This window comes from Brachyistius frenatus, unplaced genomic scaffold, assembly GCF_029030835.1.
Source record: "Brachyistius frenatus isolate BFR_SWC_R1_liver_20210118 unplaced genomic scaffold, ASM2903083v1 Contig_94, whole genome shotgun sequence".
Taxonomy (NCBI): domain Eukaryota; kingdom Metazoa; phylum Chordata; class Actinopteri; family Embiotocidae; genus Brachyistius; species Brachyistius frenatus.
In genome coordinates, this window is record NW_027210693.1 from 1,377,012 (window position 1) to 1,389,721 (window position 12,710).

The 12,710-nt window shown below is 39.7% G+C and overlaps 1 protein-coding gene across 1 annotated transcript; it reads left to right on the top strand.

The window, feature by feature from the left end:
• The first annotated feature begins 309 nt into the window (after positions 1–309).
• Positions 310–5,418, top strand: ak1 (adenylate kinase 1). The gene is made up of 7 exons (XM_069710760.1): positions 310–418; positions 3,654–3,688; positions 4,332–4,367; positions 4,451–4,614; positions 4,826–4,942; positions 5,046–5,237; positions 5,335–5,418. The coding sequence occupies exons 2-7, from the start codon at positions 3,682–3,684 to the stop codon at positions 5,398–5,400; spliced, it is 582 nt and encodes a 193-aa protein (XP_069566861.1). The 5' UTR covers positions 310–418; positions 3,654–3,681; the 3' UTR covers positions 5,401–5,418.
• The last annotated feature ends 7,292 nt before the right edge of the window (positions 5,419–12,710 follow it).

Consider the following 12,710-nt stretch of genomic DNA (forward strand, 5'->3'; position numbering starts at 1 on the left):
AACATTTATTAAAACACAAAGACACTTATTCAGCTTCTTATTTTCATTCACAGATGTGACACTTTTTTATGCATCAAAGAGGAAAAAGGACAAAAATGCCTCAAAGTTTTAAGTTTGAAATAGTGTGGATACTCCGCCCCGCTCTCACCCGCCCACACCTCTAATTTAAGCCCCGCTTCCTCCTGTCTATCATCCCCTCTCTTCCGCCTTCCCTCCCTCCCTCCCTTTCCTTGTCCGTGATTCCTCCCTCTTTCCCAGAATGCAACGCAGGCTGAGCAGGCTCAGCTGAGCTATATAAAGGCATAGTAAGGGGGAGGGAGGGCTGCAGTGCAGCAGTAACTGTGCAGACACACATATACGGGGATCCAGGGACAGCAGCCCCTTGCACTGGGACCTAGAGCCACAGCAGGACAGAGAGGTCAGTACAGAGGACAAAGGCTCGGCAGGGGAAGAGCAGGCAGGAACGGCTGAGGAAGAGGTCTGAATTAGTCAGAGGGAGTGACGAGGAGATGTCAGAGAGAAAGAGTGGGCAGGGCTGTGTCATGGGATGGAGAGTGGAAATGACAGAGGCAGACACGGAAATAGTAAACTATCATCTGGTTTCTAGAGACATAGTTTAAAATGGTCTACACTTAAGAGAAAACGGTGTATTGCACAGGTCCAGTGTGTCATTCACAGCGATGGTATTCAATGGATTACATAATTACAAAGCTAAAAATATGTTTCACTGTCACTCGGTCTTATTTTTTGCTCTGACCTATCATTGCAGATGGTCTGCATGCACTTTAATGACATGTCAACGTTGTCCAAAACCTGCAGCCATTAACAGGCATGTTCATACCAGCTTTCTCCAGCCATTCAAGTCCAATGCCATGCTTTCAGGCTTTCAGGCTTTCAGCCCCAGTAACGGTCACTAACAGCTGATTAGTGGCTGAGTGCTATTGATTCTGCTATATATTCGCTGCACATTAAAGAGACCAAAGCTTGACATTTGAAACACAAACATGTCCACAACAGTCACAGCTTTCACAAACAACATGGAATATCTCCTTCTGCACTGACGTCAAAGGTTCCCCTGTTCTCCCTTAAAGGAACAGTGCCTTTAATTAAACTGCAGAGTACCTTAGTAACCAACTAGTATGCAGGAAGAATGTACTAATGGATAATGTGCTCAGCACTGTGTTTTCACTCCAGTTGCTTCTAAGGTCGGTCAGTCAGTCAGAGCTCCATCACCGTGCGCTTTTTGAGAATGGTTGACACGATACCCCTTAACAGCTGCAGACTGACTGAGTCTTTTTTTAGCTGGGTTGCATGTTAAAAAACAGCAATAAGACATGAGGGGACCAATGGTATCAGGTTCTCTAAACTACTTCTACATTCTGTACTTGAGTGCATGGTATTGCATTATTTATGTTTTTGTAAGATAGTCATGCATATTAAGGATCCAGTTCTAGTACCAAATTCAGAGAGCTCTGTCTACATGTGATGGAGTCAAGTTCAAACACCTTGGCACATCTCACATATGACACAGCCTCTCTTATATAACATATATAATAATAGTGATGCAGGAAAGCCATGTTTTGTTTCACTGCATAGTTTCCCTTTTGTACTTCTTTGCAGAATTGAATATAATTTGCACTCCCAAGTGCCCTCCAAAGTTATTTGCACCATATTGGAACCAGAACATGTCTGGCATGCCAAAAAAGCAGCGGACCCATGAAGATGGCACCGTAATAGGCCAGAGGGGGATTCTCAAACTGGCTGTGTGCTGACTCAGATGCCAGCCTCCCAGTGACATTTACAGAGTCCAGGATTTAATGGCAGCTGACATAAAACTGGTCACCTGAGAAGCAGCACCAGCACCACTGAGGGGTATTACAAGTGAGAAGTAGAGAACAAGCTGGGAGCTTTGGTTTAAACTCTGTTAAAGTGGCAAACCAGGAAACAAATGTTAGTTTTAGATAATAGAAATTGACCATTCGCAGCACATATAGTATATTTAAATGTATATATTATATTTTCCTTTGCTGCAGTGTAGTTATAGTGAAACAACTCGTATCTCCTTTCCAACACCCTACAATCCTGAAAGCCTGTTTAATCTGGCGCTATACTAACAGATTGGTTTGAAAAGCAGGCATGTGGAATCGTGCAAACAGGCGCATTGTCACCAGGTCAAATTCAAGTTTTGTTAAATCTAATCCAACGTCACTCCTCCATTTGTAGCTCTTCTAAAGGAGGGCTAAGAGAAATATAGGAAGGATATGGAATTTAAAAAAATAAAGTCTTCATAGAAAAATGTCTAATTATAGCATGTTTTGGGGGTCAGTATGTCCTGCCCTGGTGACCCTGCCAACTTTGGAGTCACCAAGTAACCTAAGAAATTAGCCCTTTCAATCCAGGTACAAATCTTGTTTCAAATAGCAACTTCTCAGGTTACTTGATGACTTCAGCATGGGACGTATGCAACCCAGGAACAAGCACAATAGCCAAAAGTGGAGTACGCGTAGCTATGAAGGTGAAAGTAAAAGACTGATGGTACATAGTCCACATGCTCCACCTAAAACACCTAAAATGACAGCTTCCAAGGTATTTCTTTCAAACTCATTTTCAACCTGCAGCACATGACGCAGACAAGCATGTACTTGAAGATGTCCATGTACGCTGATGTCTCTTCCGCCCTCCTTCCTCATTCCTCTGTCTTTGAGACAGCAAAAAGAGAAGTGTAAACAGGAAACCATGTGGCTGTTGTTTTATTTCGATAAAACTCAGCGCTGTTAATACAAAACTAAGAGGCATTCAGTGCCGGTCAAATCTTAATGGACTAGAATTACCAGTATTTAATTACCTCATTTGCTACAAGCAGCAGCTTCTACTGTCTCTTCTGCAGCAGGTTGGCCGAATCTCAGGGAGCACAAAGGGTTTATTTGTTTTTCAAAACTTATTTAAAAAAGCTTTAACACCATAGGAGAAAAAAACAGGGTTGACATTGAAAGTGTTGAGACATACAGTTAAGACTTATTAATAATGTTATGTTTAATATAACACCAGTGCAGCTTCATTGTTCAGTCTCTATTAATAAAAAGATTGGAAACTGATTTTTCTCTATGCACATACACACATATACATAGTTGTGGACACACACATACTACATACACACACATACATACATGCCAGGAATGGTATTATTATTACAATTGCTGCTATTACACTTGAGTTGTGAGTAAAGCACACTGAGTCTGGATTTAAAGGGGACTCAGTCTACAAAGAGCAGGTGACTTTCTCTGAGAAAAGAAAAAAAAAAGATAGCAAATTGTTTATGTTATAGTTTTCATATTATTCACTTTGAAATAAAGAATGTTTTAAATTCTGCAGTTTTGATTCTCTTGATGGATAAAACAGCTATATTACAAAAAAAGCAAATCCACATGGGGAAACGATAGAATGACACTGATTATCCGGCTCCCACAACGTAGAGCAATCTTGCATTCATGGTGGGAAACAAATGGGATAGGACTATAATAAAAGCCTTGTCTAGAAAATTATTGTCAGTTTACTATAACCAATCAAAAAAATATGATGGACTTTGTGTTTCTGCTGCAGTCACATTTCCTGCTGTACTAAATCTGTCTTGTCTGTTCTGTTTTGTTTTTCAGTTGAAGGAAAACACTCAAACGCAACACAATGGCAGGTAATTACTATAAAGTGTTTCAATAAGGTTATAAATGTTTTATTTATGATGATTCATTATGTGGAACAAGTTCACTTGTATCTTTATTAATATGTAATGGAGTTAAAAGTAGACTTTTTGTCTTTTTGTAGTTTCTTGAACTCTACTGCCCTCTTTTGGTGATTTTTGAAAATACAGTCAAAGTCAACATTTCACATTTAAAAAGACTGCAAGAAAAAAAAAAACTTTTTTATGATACTACATTTTATTGTCAGAAACAAGTTTTGAAATACATTGCGCTAATCATATAAAATAGTTATTATAAATGATCTTTTAGTTTTCATGCTCAGATTTCTAGTTCAGACCTTTCCTGTATTTCCATGTGAACACCTGGCTAATCGAAACATTAGGTGGCAACAGTTGCCATGCCAACATTGTCTCAGTAATAACACAAAAGTACACCAAAGCAAACCAGTTGGACCAACTGACGCTGTGGTCTGCAGTCAAAAATGGAAAATACATGTGCTGTTTCCTCCACATTAAACTCTCGAAATGGTTTGTTACAAAATTCCTTTTCCTTGCGAATTTAACTTTTTTAATGGAGAAAAAAAACATCTCTTACCGTGTATGGATTTATAACCTCTTCTGTCCATTCTCATTTCAGACAAAATTAAAGATGCCAAGATCATCTTTGTTGTGGGTGAGTATGCACTGAGCCGCTTAACGCAAGAACGCAGTCGTCTCTTTCGTGCTGCAGTGATGCTTTTTGTCTTTCTTTTTCAGGTGGGCCCGGCTCTGGAAAGGGCACCCAGTGTGAGAAGATAGTCACAAAGTACGGCTACACCCACCTGTCGTCTGGAGACCTGCTCCGTGCTGAGGTGGCTTCTGGCTCTGAGAGGGGCAAGCAGCTCCAGGCCATCATGCAGAAGGGAGAGCTCGTACCCCTGGTAAGACAGGGAAATTACATTTTAATGTAATGATGTTCATAAAAAATATTGCTCTTACCTTTTGCAAATTACTGATAAGCAAGGATCACTTTCTTTATCTGCAATTCCAAACAAATGTGTGCATAGATAGAAGAGAAGTTTACGTTTTTTTGGTGTCAGAAGAGCCATATCATAGTGAAGGCTGATCCTAATGTTTCGGTGATGCTTGCAGGACACAGTCTTAGACATGATTAAGGACGCCATGATCGCCAAGGCTGATGTCTCCAAGGGCTACCTTATTGATGGCTACCCCCGTGAGGTGAAGCAGGGAGAGGAGTTTGAGAAGAAGGTAGGAGATGTTCAATTATAATTCATCCCTGCATCAATGGAAAAAATAAATAAATAAAAACTTCAATTAGAAAACTCTTTTTTAATTTTTTTTATTATCCCAGATCGGCAAACCCTGCCTGCTGCTGTACGTTGATGCCAAAGGAGAGACCATGGTCAAGAGGCTTCTGAAGCGCGGTGAGACCAGCGGCCGCTCTGATGACAACGAGGAGACCATCAAGAAGCGCCTGGACTTGTACTACAAAGCAACTGAGCCAGTCATCGCCTTTTACGAGGGCCGTGGTATCGTCAGAAAGGTGCATATGACAGCTACGACAGCGGAAAACCAAAATGTGAATCGTGTGTAAAATCGAACATGAATTCTTACTCATGGTGTCATCTCTCTTCGCTCAGGTCGACTCGGAGCTGCCAGTGGATGAAGTCTTCACCCAAGTCTCCAAGGCTGTTGATGCATTGTAGTAAAACAACATAACTGGATGAGCTGTGTCTGGTTGTTGTTTCACTTTTGAGTTTCCTCAATGTAATTTTTATAAGGACTAAACATGATCAACAACAGCAACAATACACTTCCAGTACTTATCTGGCTTAAAAAAAAAATGGAAGGCCATCAAAGATGCCTTAACTCTAATCCTACTCCAGCAATAACTATCTAAAGTTTAAAAGTCACACAACAATGAGTACTTAAGGCAGCATCTGGGAATATATTTTTCTTTAAATATATATATAATTTATTATATATAAGTATTGCTTCCGTTCTGTGCTGAACATGTATGTCAATGGCTCTACTGTGGCTCATAGTGTCGGCTATACAGGAAGTGTCAACCACCTCTGAACCCTGAAGGCACCACGCTCTGGGACAAACCAGCACTTTCCACTATCTTGTTTTTCCTTCTTTAATGCTGCCATGTAGAGACCAGAGTTCATGACTCTTTTATCATCGTGCCATTGAACAACAGGAGAGATCCCCCACTGTGGAACAACTGATGAAACTCTGTTTACATGTCCATTGACAGGACCTTTTAAATTACTTTTCTCAACCACCATGGACTTAAACACAGAAATGTTTTATTGTTTTTCTATTTTTTTCATTAAGATGTACACATGTAACATGGGTGTCTATAATGTGAAAAAAAGAAAATTAAAATAGCCTATAATGGAAAATATTTGATAATATATCAGTGGTGACTGTGTATAAACATTTCAGAGCTGCACTTTGCAAAATATGTTGCTAATATTTCCAGACTGACATTGTGAGTAGTCCTGGACCAACACGTAAACTCACATTAAAAAACACTTTGATAATGTTTCCAAGTTGGAAAGGGAAACACTTTTCTATTCAGCTGGATGAAGGTCCCGGAGCCTGTAGACACAACAGGATGCAGGATATGCTGCGACGGCCATACTTAACTGCTGTTAATATCATTTTTTTTCTGTTGAGGACCTGATGACCAACTGGTCTTCCTTCACCTTTCACCTTCCTCTCTCTCTCTCACATACACACACACACACACACACACACACACACACACACACACACACACACACACACACACACACACACACACACACACACACACACACACACACACACACACACACACACACACACACACACACACACACACACACTTCCAGCTGGACGAGCAAGCACTGCAGCAGGTATCCGGACTAGTCTCCAAGGAGAGCTCTGATCATGACTCCGGGCTGCAGGGGTGAGGAAGAGGAAAACGGCCTCTGAGGGCGCACAGGATGTGTCCAGAGGAATGTCAGTCACAGAAGGCGTCTGCGTGCACTTTCATAAAGTCATCGAGGATGCTGCTTGAATGCGAGGAATGCCGCTCTTACCTAATAAAGGTACAAAACAAAGGGGAAGATTGGAGGGTGCAGTGGAATTTATCACGTACGACAACCAAAGAAAGACAGAGGTACATGTCTGTGAATGTGGGAGAGAGACAGAGTGTCACCATGTGTGTGGATTTCACAACATTCCTACAGTTTGGGCCATTAAACCCAGGTTAACCCCTTATAAAGTCTGAGAAACACTTCATGAACTAACATTTAATAGAAAACATTTAATCATTCAAGACAACTGAAAATTTGTTTAAAACCACAGTATGAAGGATTTGAAAACATTTTTTACTTTAGCGCCCCCCTGTGGTCATCTAAAAAACGACAGCAGTGGACAAGTCACCACTTTCAGTGCCATCCAGTCTGTGATCAAATGAAAATACAACAGCAATGCAAAAGGCCTACAATAAAGGAATAGCCAGGTTTATTAATTCCAGATATACTCATCTATTCATTTTAAACTCTCAAATATATTAAATGATCAATGCATCATGATTTTGTAAAGTAATAATACACTATTCAATAAATGTTAGGACCCACATGAATAAAAAGCGTGGAGCAGATTTTGTGTTATTGCATGCAGAAAGTTGTCAACAAAATAATTCGTTTTTCACCTACCAACAGACCTAATGGCCAGCTCTGGGAAATGTTCTCAATCACCATGGAGGTTAATAAGAACATTTTCAAAAAAAACTTTCTCAGTGTAAGACTTCCACCAAGCTAGATAAGATTATCCGAAGGGGGGAAAAAAAATGTCTGCAGGCTATAAAAGTGTGTTCACTTATTTGTAGCTGCAGAGTCTTACATCAGCAGTCTTGCATCAGCTATGAAGACCACAGTTTGGTATCCCCTACCAGGAAGAAAATTCAATTAGTAACACAAAATGAATGAGATCGAAAACGTAGCATGTGGCAGTTTAAAAAAAAAAAATCTAAGTTTGCCTCAAACATACTGTATGCATGATCATTTTACTTGTGCTCCCTCCATCCACCAGAGGTCCCCAGCATCTCTCTTTCTCTCTGTAGCCAATCTGCCACACCCACCTCACCTGCTCCCAATTTCCTCAATCTGCTCACCTGCAGCCATTTTGCAATCAGCCCGCTCAGTAATTTCACTGTCAGCTTGCTAGTGGACTACGTCTTACGTTTTCTTGAGGTCTGTTTCTTTGTCAATATCTGCCTTCGACCCAGGTTGGGATTTAGACTTCTGTACTTCTGCCCCCCCCCCCCCCCTGCCTCCCCTCCACCTTTAAAACCCTGGCTGAAAGTTACTTGCAACTTTATAGCTGGAATTAACCAGGACCACTCGCATACCGCAAACCTCTCTGCACTTCCAGCGAAAACCCAGAATTACATTGAAAAGTGAGATATGACTTTGCGAAGGGGACTTTTCCATAATGAGTTAGTTTAGCTTCCTTAAGGGATTGTAGATGTACCATAAATGACTCTGTAAAGACGATAAGCTTTTGTTCATCTTGTATCAGACTGGGATATTACCAGTGCGAGGCCATGCGTCAGATCCCCCCTTGGAGGACGATAAGGAAACGACTAAGCCGGCGCATACTCTTTATTCTCTCCGTCTTCGCCCTGCTGTGGACTGGTGTGGTGGCTGGCACCACAGAGACCCAGTGGCACCGTGCGGGAACCAGCGTCGACCTGCGATGAAAGACGATGGCCGATTGTTTCCTGTTATTGAAAAACTACTCATGGGTGGGGGTGGCGAGTCGGGGGAGGAGGAGGGAGGGTAGTATTTCAGGCTCCAATAGTGCTACTGTAGAAGCGTCCTTTAGCCGGTCTCAGATGTGATCGAGTACCCGAGGTGAATGCCAACCATGACGTATTCCTCAGCTGCTGAATGCAGGCCGTGTGAACTACCAGAGGACCGCAGTCATTTAAGCACCAAAGAACACAAGCAGCATAAAATTGTCTCCACTTAGTGTCGTATCCCGTGTGCATTTCTTTGTTCGTGCTGCCGGAAAGAATGAAGTCAAGTTTAGAGTCAAGACAGAATATCAACTAGTCTTAGAAAACAGGGCTCTTTGTGTGACTGTGGGAGCTTCTAGAGTTCTCCAAGATGGAGTTTAGTTATTCATGAAATGCTTGTGATCTGCTTGGATTTCCAGGTTAGGACCGTTTTGCTTCATCAAATTCATGTAACTTATTATATTTGATTACTTTTCCAACCAATGTGTTGAAGTGGGAAAGTCGTAAAAGTACATGTAACCTTGGCTGTGCTAACCTCACCACGGTACTCAGCACTGATTGCTATCAAACTTTTATGAAACGTTCTTCAGTAGAACTTCAGTTAAGATCGGAATGTTTAGATTTTAAAGCAAATCAAGTATGTCGATCACATCTGACTGCAGTAAAGGAAAAATGTTCCAATAACCTTCAACTAAGTCTGGAGCCGAGTACTGTTCACAAAGTATTGACACTAGTTCCTGAATGGCTTTTTTTTTAGATATCTCATTGTGTTATTCATCGACTACTTTGGCGTGGTTGGTTAGAGTAATGGACATTGATTTGACCAATCAAAAACAAACGCCTAAGCACATATTAGAAAACAGATGGAGCCTGTGTAGATGTACGCAGAAAACATTCCTGATTGGAGAAAAGATGCAAAGCAATAGAAGGATTACTACAGTATATTCTTCGACAAGCTTTTTACCAAAAATAATATATTTAGATGTCACTCCTATGTCATTACCAACATTTTGAATAGTAACTGAGGTCATTTCAGTTTTCAGTAATATAATTGATTTACAATTTTGTTTATTTTGTCATTTAATTGCATGGAACTGGTTACTCCCCAACACTCTTCTTTTTATAGTGCCTTGCACATGGGAATTATGAGATTACGATTTAAATTTATTAACGTCGACATCAATGATGTTTAATTTATAGTAGGTGCAGACCAAAGGCATCACTGGTTCCTTTGCAGGCCTATACTGAAGGTTTGTGTTTACCATATTGAGCTGTACTCAATCTATAACAAACACTTCTTGTTTTGTCCTTCAACTGTAATTCTCTCCTCTGATGTGCAGATACGATGTTAAAGCAGATAGCACTCAGGAACAGGAGCAAATCCAAAAAAAAAAAAGCTGAACTGCCTTTTTTTCACTTGTGTTAACACTTTAACAGACTTGTTGAGCCCACACAGAGGGAAAGAGAGGTAAATAGAAACGGTTGTTGTAATATTTTTTTCTTCAGCATTTTTTTTTTTTTTTAAATTATAAAGGCTTTTGTAGCATTGTTGCTGTTTTTCTTTTTTTCTGTTTGTCTTCCAGTAGACTTTGTGGGGAGCTGATTTGATGGGACGATGACTCCTCCGAGTCTGTTCAGTTCAGAAAGGATGTTGTGTCTACTGTGTGCAGCTCTTACTCTTTCTTTGTGACCGTGCAGCAACTGAAGATAAACACCGGTCCAAGATAAGCTCAAGCTTTTTCTCCGTTTTGGAGTTTCATAAGTATAACGTAGGGATAAGGATAAAGTAAATAACCTATGACAAAAATCGAAATAATTTTTTAATATATACACATATAATTCTAAATGTTACTTCAAATTCACAGATTTCATTTGGGGAAAAAAAAAAAACGTTCTTGCAGTTACATGAGTTATCTTATTTTAACTGATCGAATCTCCTATCAAAGACTGTGCATGAACAGACTGAACTGAACTAGATGAATCTACTTCATGAACACGTTTTAGCATGTCACAAGTGTGAGTAATAAACTTGAATGATGGCTAAATTCCATTTAGCTGCTGTGGAGAAGCCAAAGATTAGACATAAAAGCCCAACTGTGTAATGCAAAAAAACTGTTTTTATGAAAAGTGTTTTGATAACAACAAAATGAAACGAAGTGCAGTGGGAACAGACAGCGGTAGTGACTCAACCATCATCTATGATTCTGCCAAAGAAACTTTAAAATGAAGGCAGATGTGAACTTTAGATTTGTGCGTCCATAAGGAGACTGTAACCTCCCTCAAATCACCCCTTCATGAACACCATGTTTAACTCTACAGTTAAAGAAATAGTTAAGGTTGGAGTTAGTTTCATTTTTCATAACAAAAACTTTCAAAAAACTTATTGCTTTAAAAGTGACATAATTGGCTGAATAAAACTTAAAGACAACATTCATAAACACTCATAAAATGTCCTTCATGTTCCTGACAGATGATGGTGTCATGTTGGTCTTATGCATAACATTTTAAGTGAAGTGTTACTGAAAAACAGTGTCATTAAAAATAGCATCTGTAACGGCACCTGCTAAATAATTTGGAATAAATAAGACTTGCCAATATTTTTTAATTACACATCTGTTTCCTAAGGGTAGTCCATAAAATATAGCAACGACCTTTAACTGATAATAGGTGTGTAATTTTCGTAACTTCACTGTAATGACAATAAAATTGCTTCCCTGAGGTATACAAAACTCACTTCTGGATGAAAAGATTATACGTGAGTCTGGGGGAAAAAAACTATGTGAACAGATGTGTGATGGAAAAAAGAAAATTTAAGTAGATGCTGCAAAAATTCTAACATCATGAAATCATCAGCTCAGGGCAGCTTGGACTTTAAGAACTATTTGAAGATATGCAGGTGAAGAAAAACTGCAGGTCAGAATCTGAACCCTCTTGACACTAACACAAGAGGTCACCACACAAGACAATATTAACTCGGCATACTCATTGAACATGCCGTCGGCAAAATGTGTTTCACTGTGTTGTATGCCAGATGTGTCGTGTACTGTGCAAGTAGAGGTCTGCAAACATACAGATCATCGTGTGACTAATAGTACATCTATTAAATGTAGTTCATGTAGAACAATGTAGAGTTCATCTTTAAAAATGTTTTTTTTTTTTTATCATTATCTGTTGTGTTGCCACACTCGCAACTGTTGTTTAAATACAAGGGAATATTCAGGCATTTCATCACACGGACACTAATATATTCAAAAGAATCTAACAAAACATTTGGGTTTGAGCAAAATGTGAGGTAGCGATGCTTTGGGCTGTCTCAGAATGAAAGTCACAGTTTCCTGTATTAGACAAAAATCAAATCGGCTGCATTCTTTGAGCCATGTGATTTACAGGAAAATGAAAGTTTGTGCAAAAACATATGGTTGTGGTTCCGTAAATATTCACGTGGTTGTGGTTAGGAAATATTCACGTGGTTGTGGTTCTGTAAATATTCATGTGGTTGTGGTTAGGAAATATTCACATGGTTGTGGTTAGGAAAAAGATCAACTCATCCTGCCTCGTAATTCTGCCAAAACATTTCCTTCATACTTGGTCTCGAAAACCTCTGTTGCGGGACCTTGGTCACATCCCATTTACGTACTTGTAAATTTCACGCTTACATTTTTTTAACTTTCACACCTAGACAGCCCAAAGCGTGGCTATGTCACGTTTTGCGGTAGTAGACTGCCGTGTCTATTTCACGCTTGCCTTGATGCTGAGTTGCAAACAAATGAATACGCATCTACTCTATTGGTCAGGTAAAGACAGCCATATTAATGTTGGATGTTTAGTGCTTGCCCAAAAAAGTTGAACTGTTATGACTTCCTAACGTGCGTCCACATAATTTATATCCTTTATGGCAAAATCCTGGCTAGTTTATTCACCTTGTGTCCACAAATCCTAGTCCACATTGGAAAGTCCAATTTGCCACAAGTGCATACGGAGAATTTCTTTCTTTCTTTCTTTCATCATCATCATCATCATCATCCTGTGGGTTAATTTTACCATTTGTAAAAATGATCATAAAGCCCCTCCCAAAAAAGCAGTGACATTTTATCCTTTCTATTCTAACTGTGACCTACACTTGATAAGATTTGACTGCAGTATTTTTGACTGACATTCTTCATGGGTTTAAAGCTGTATACATTCCTGCTGAGTCGATTTAAAGTGATTGACAGTGAG

Coding starts and splice junctions, on each gene's coding strand:
- ak1 (XM_069710760.1), top strand. Junction 4,615..4,825: donor AGGGAGAGCTCGTACCCCTG/GTAAGACAGGGA, acceptor TGATGCTTGCAG/GACACAGTCTTAGACATGAT. Junction 4,943..5,045: donor GAGAGGAGTTTGAGAAGAAG/GTAGGAGATGTT, acceptor TTATTATCCCAG/ATCGGCAAACCCTGCCTGCT.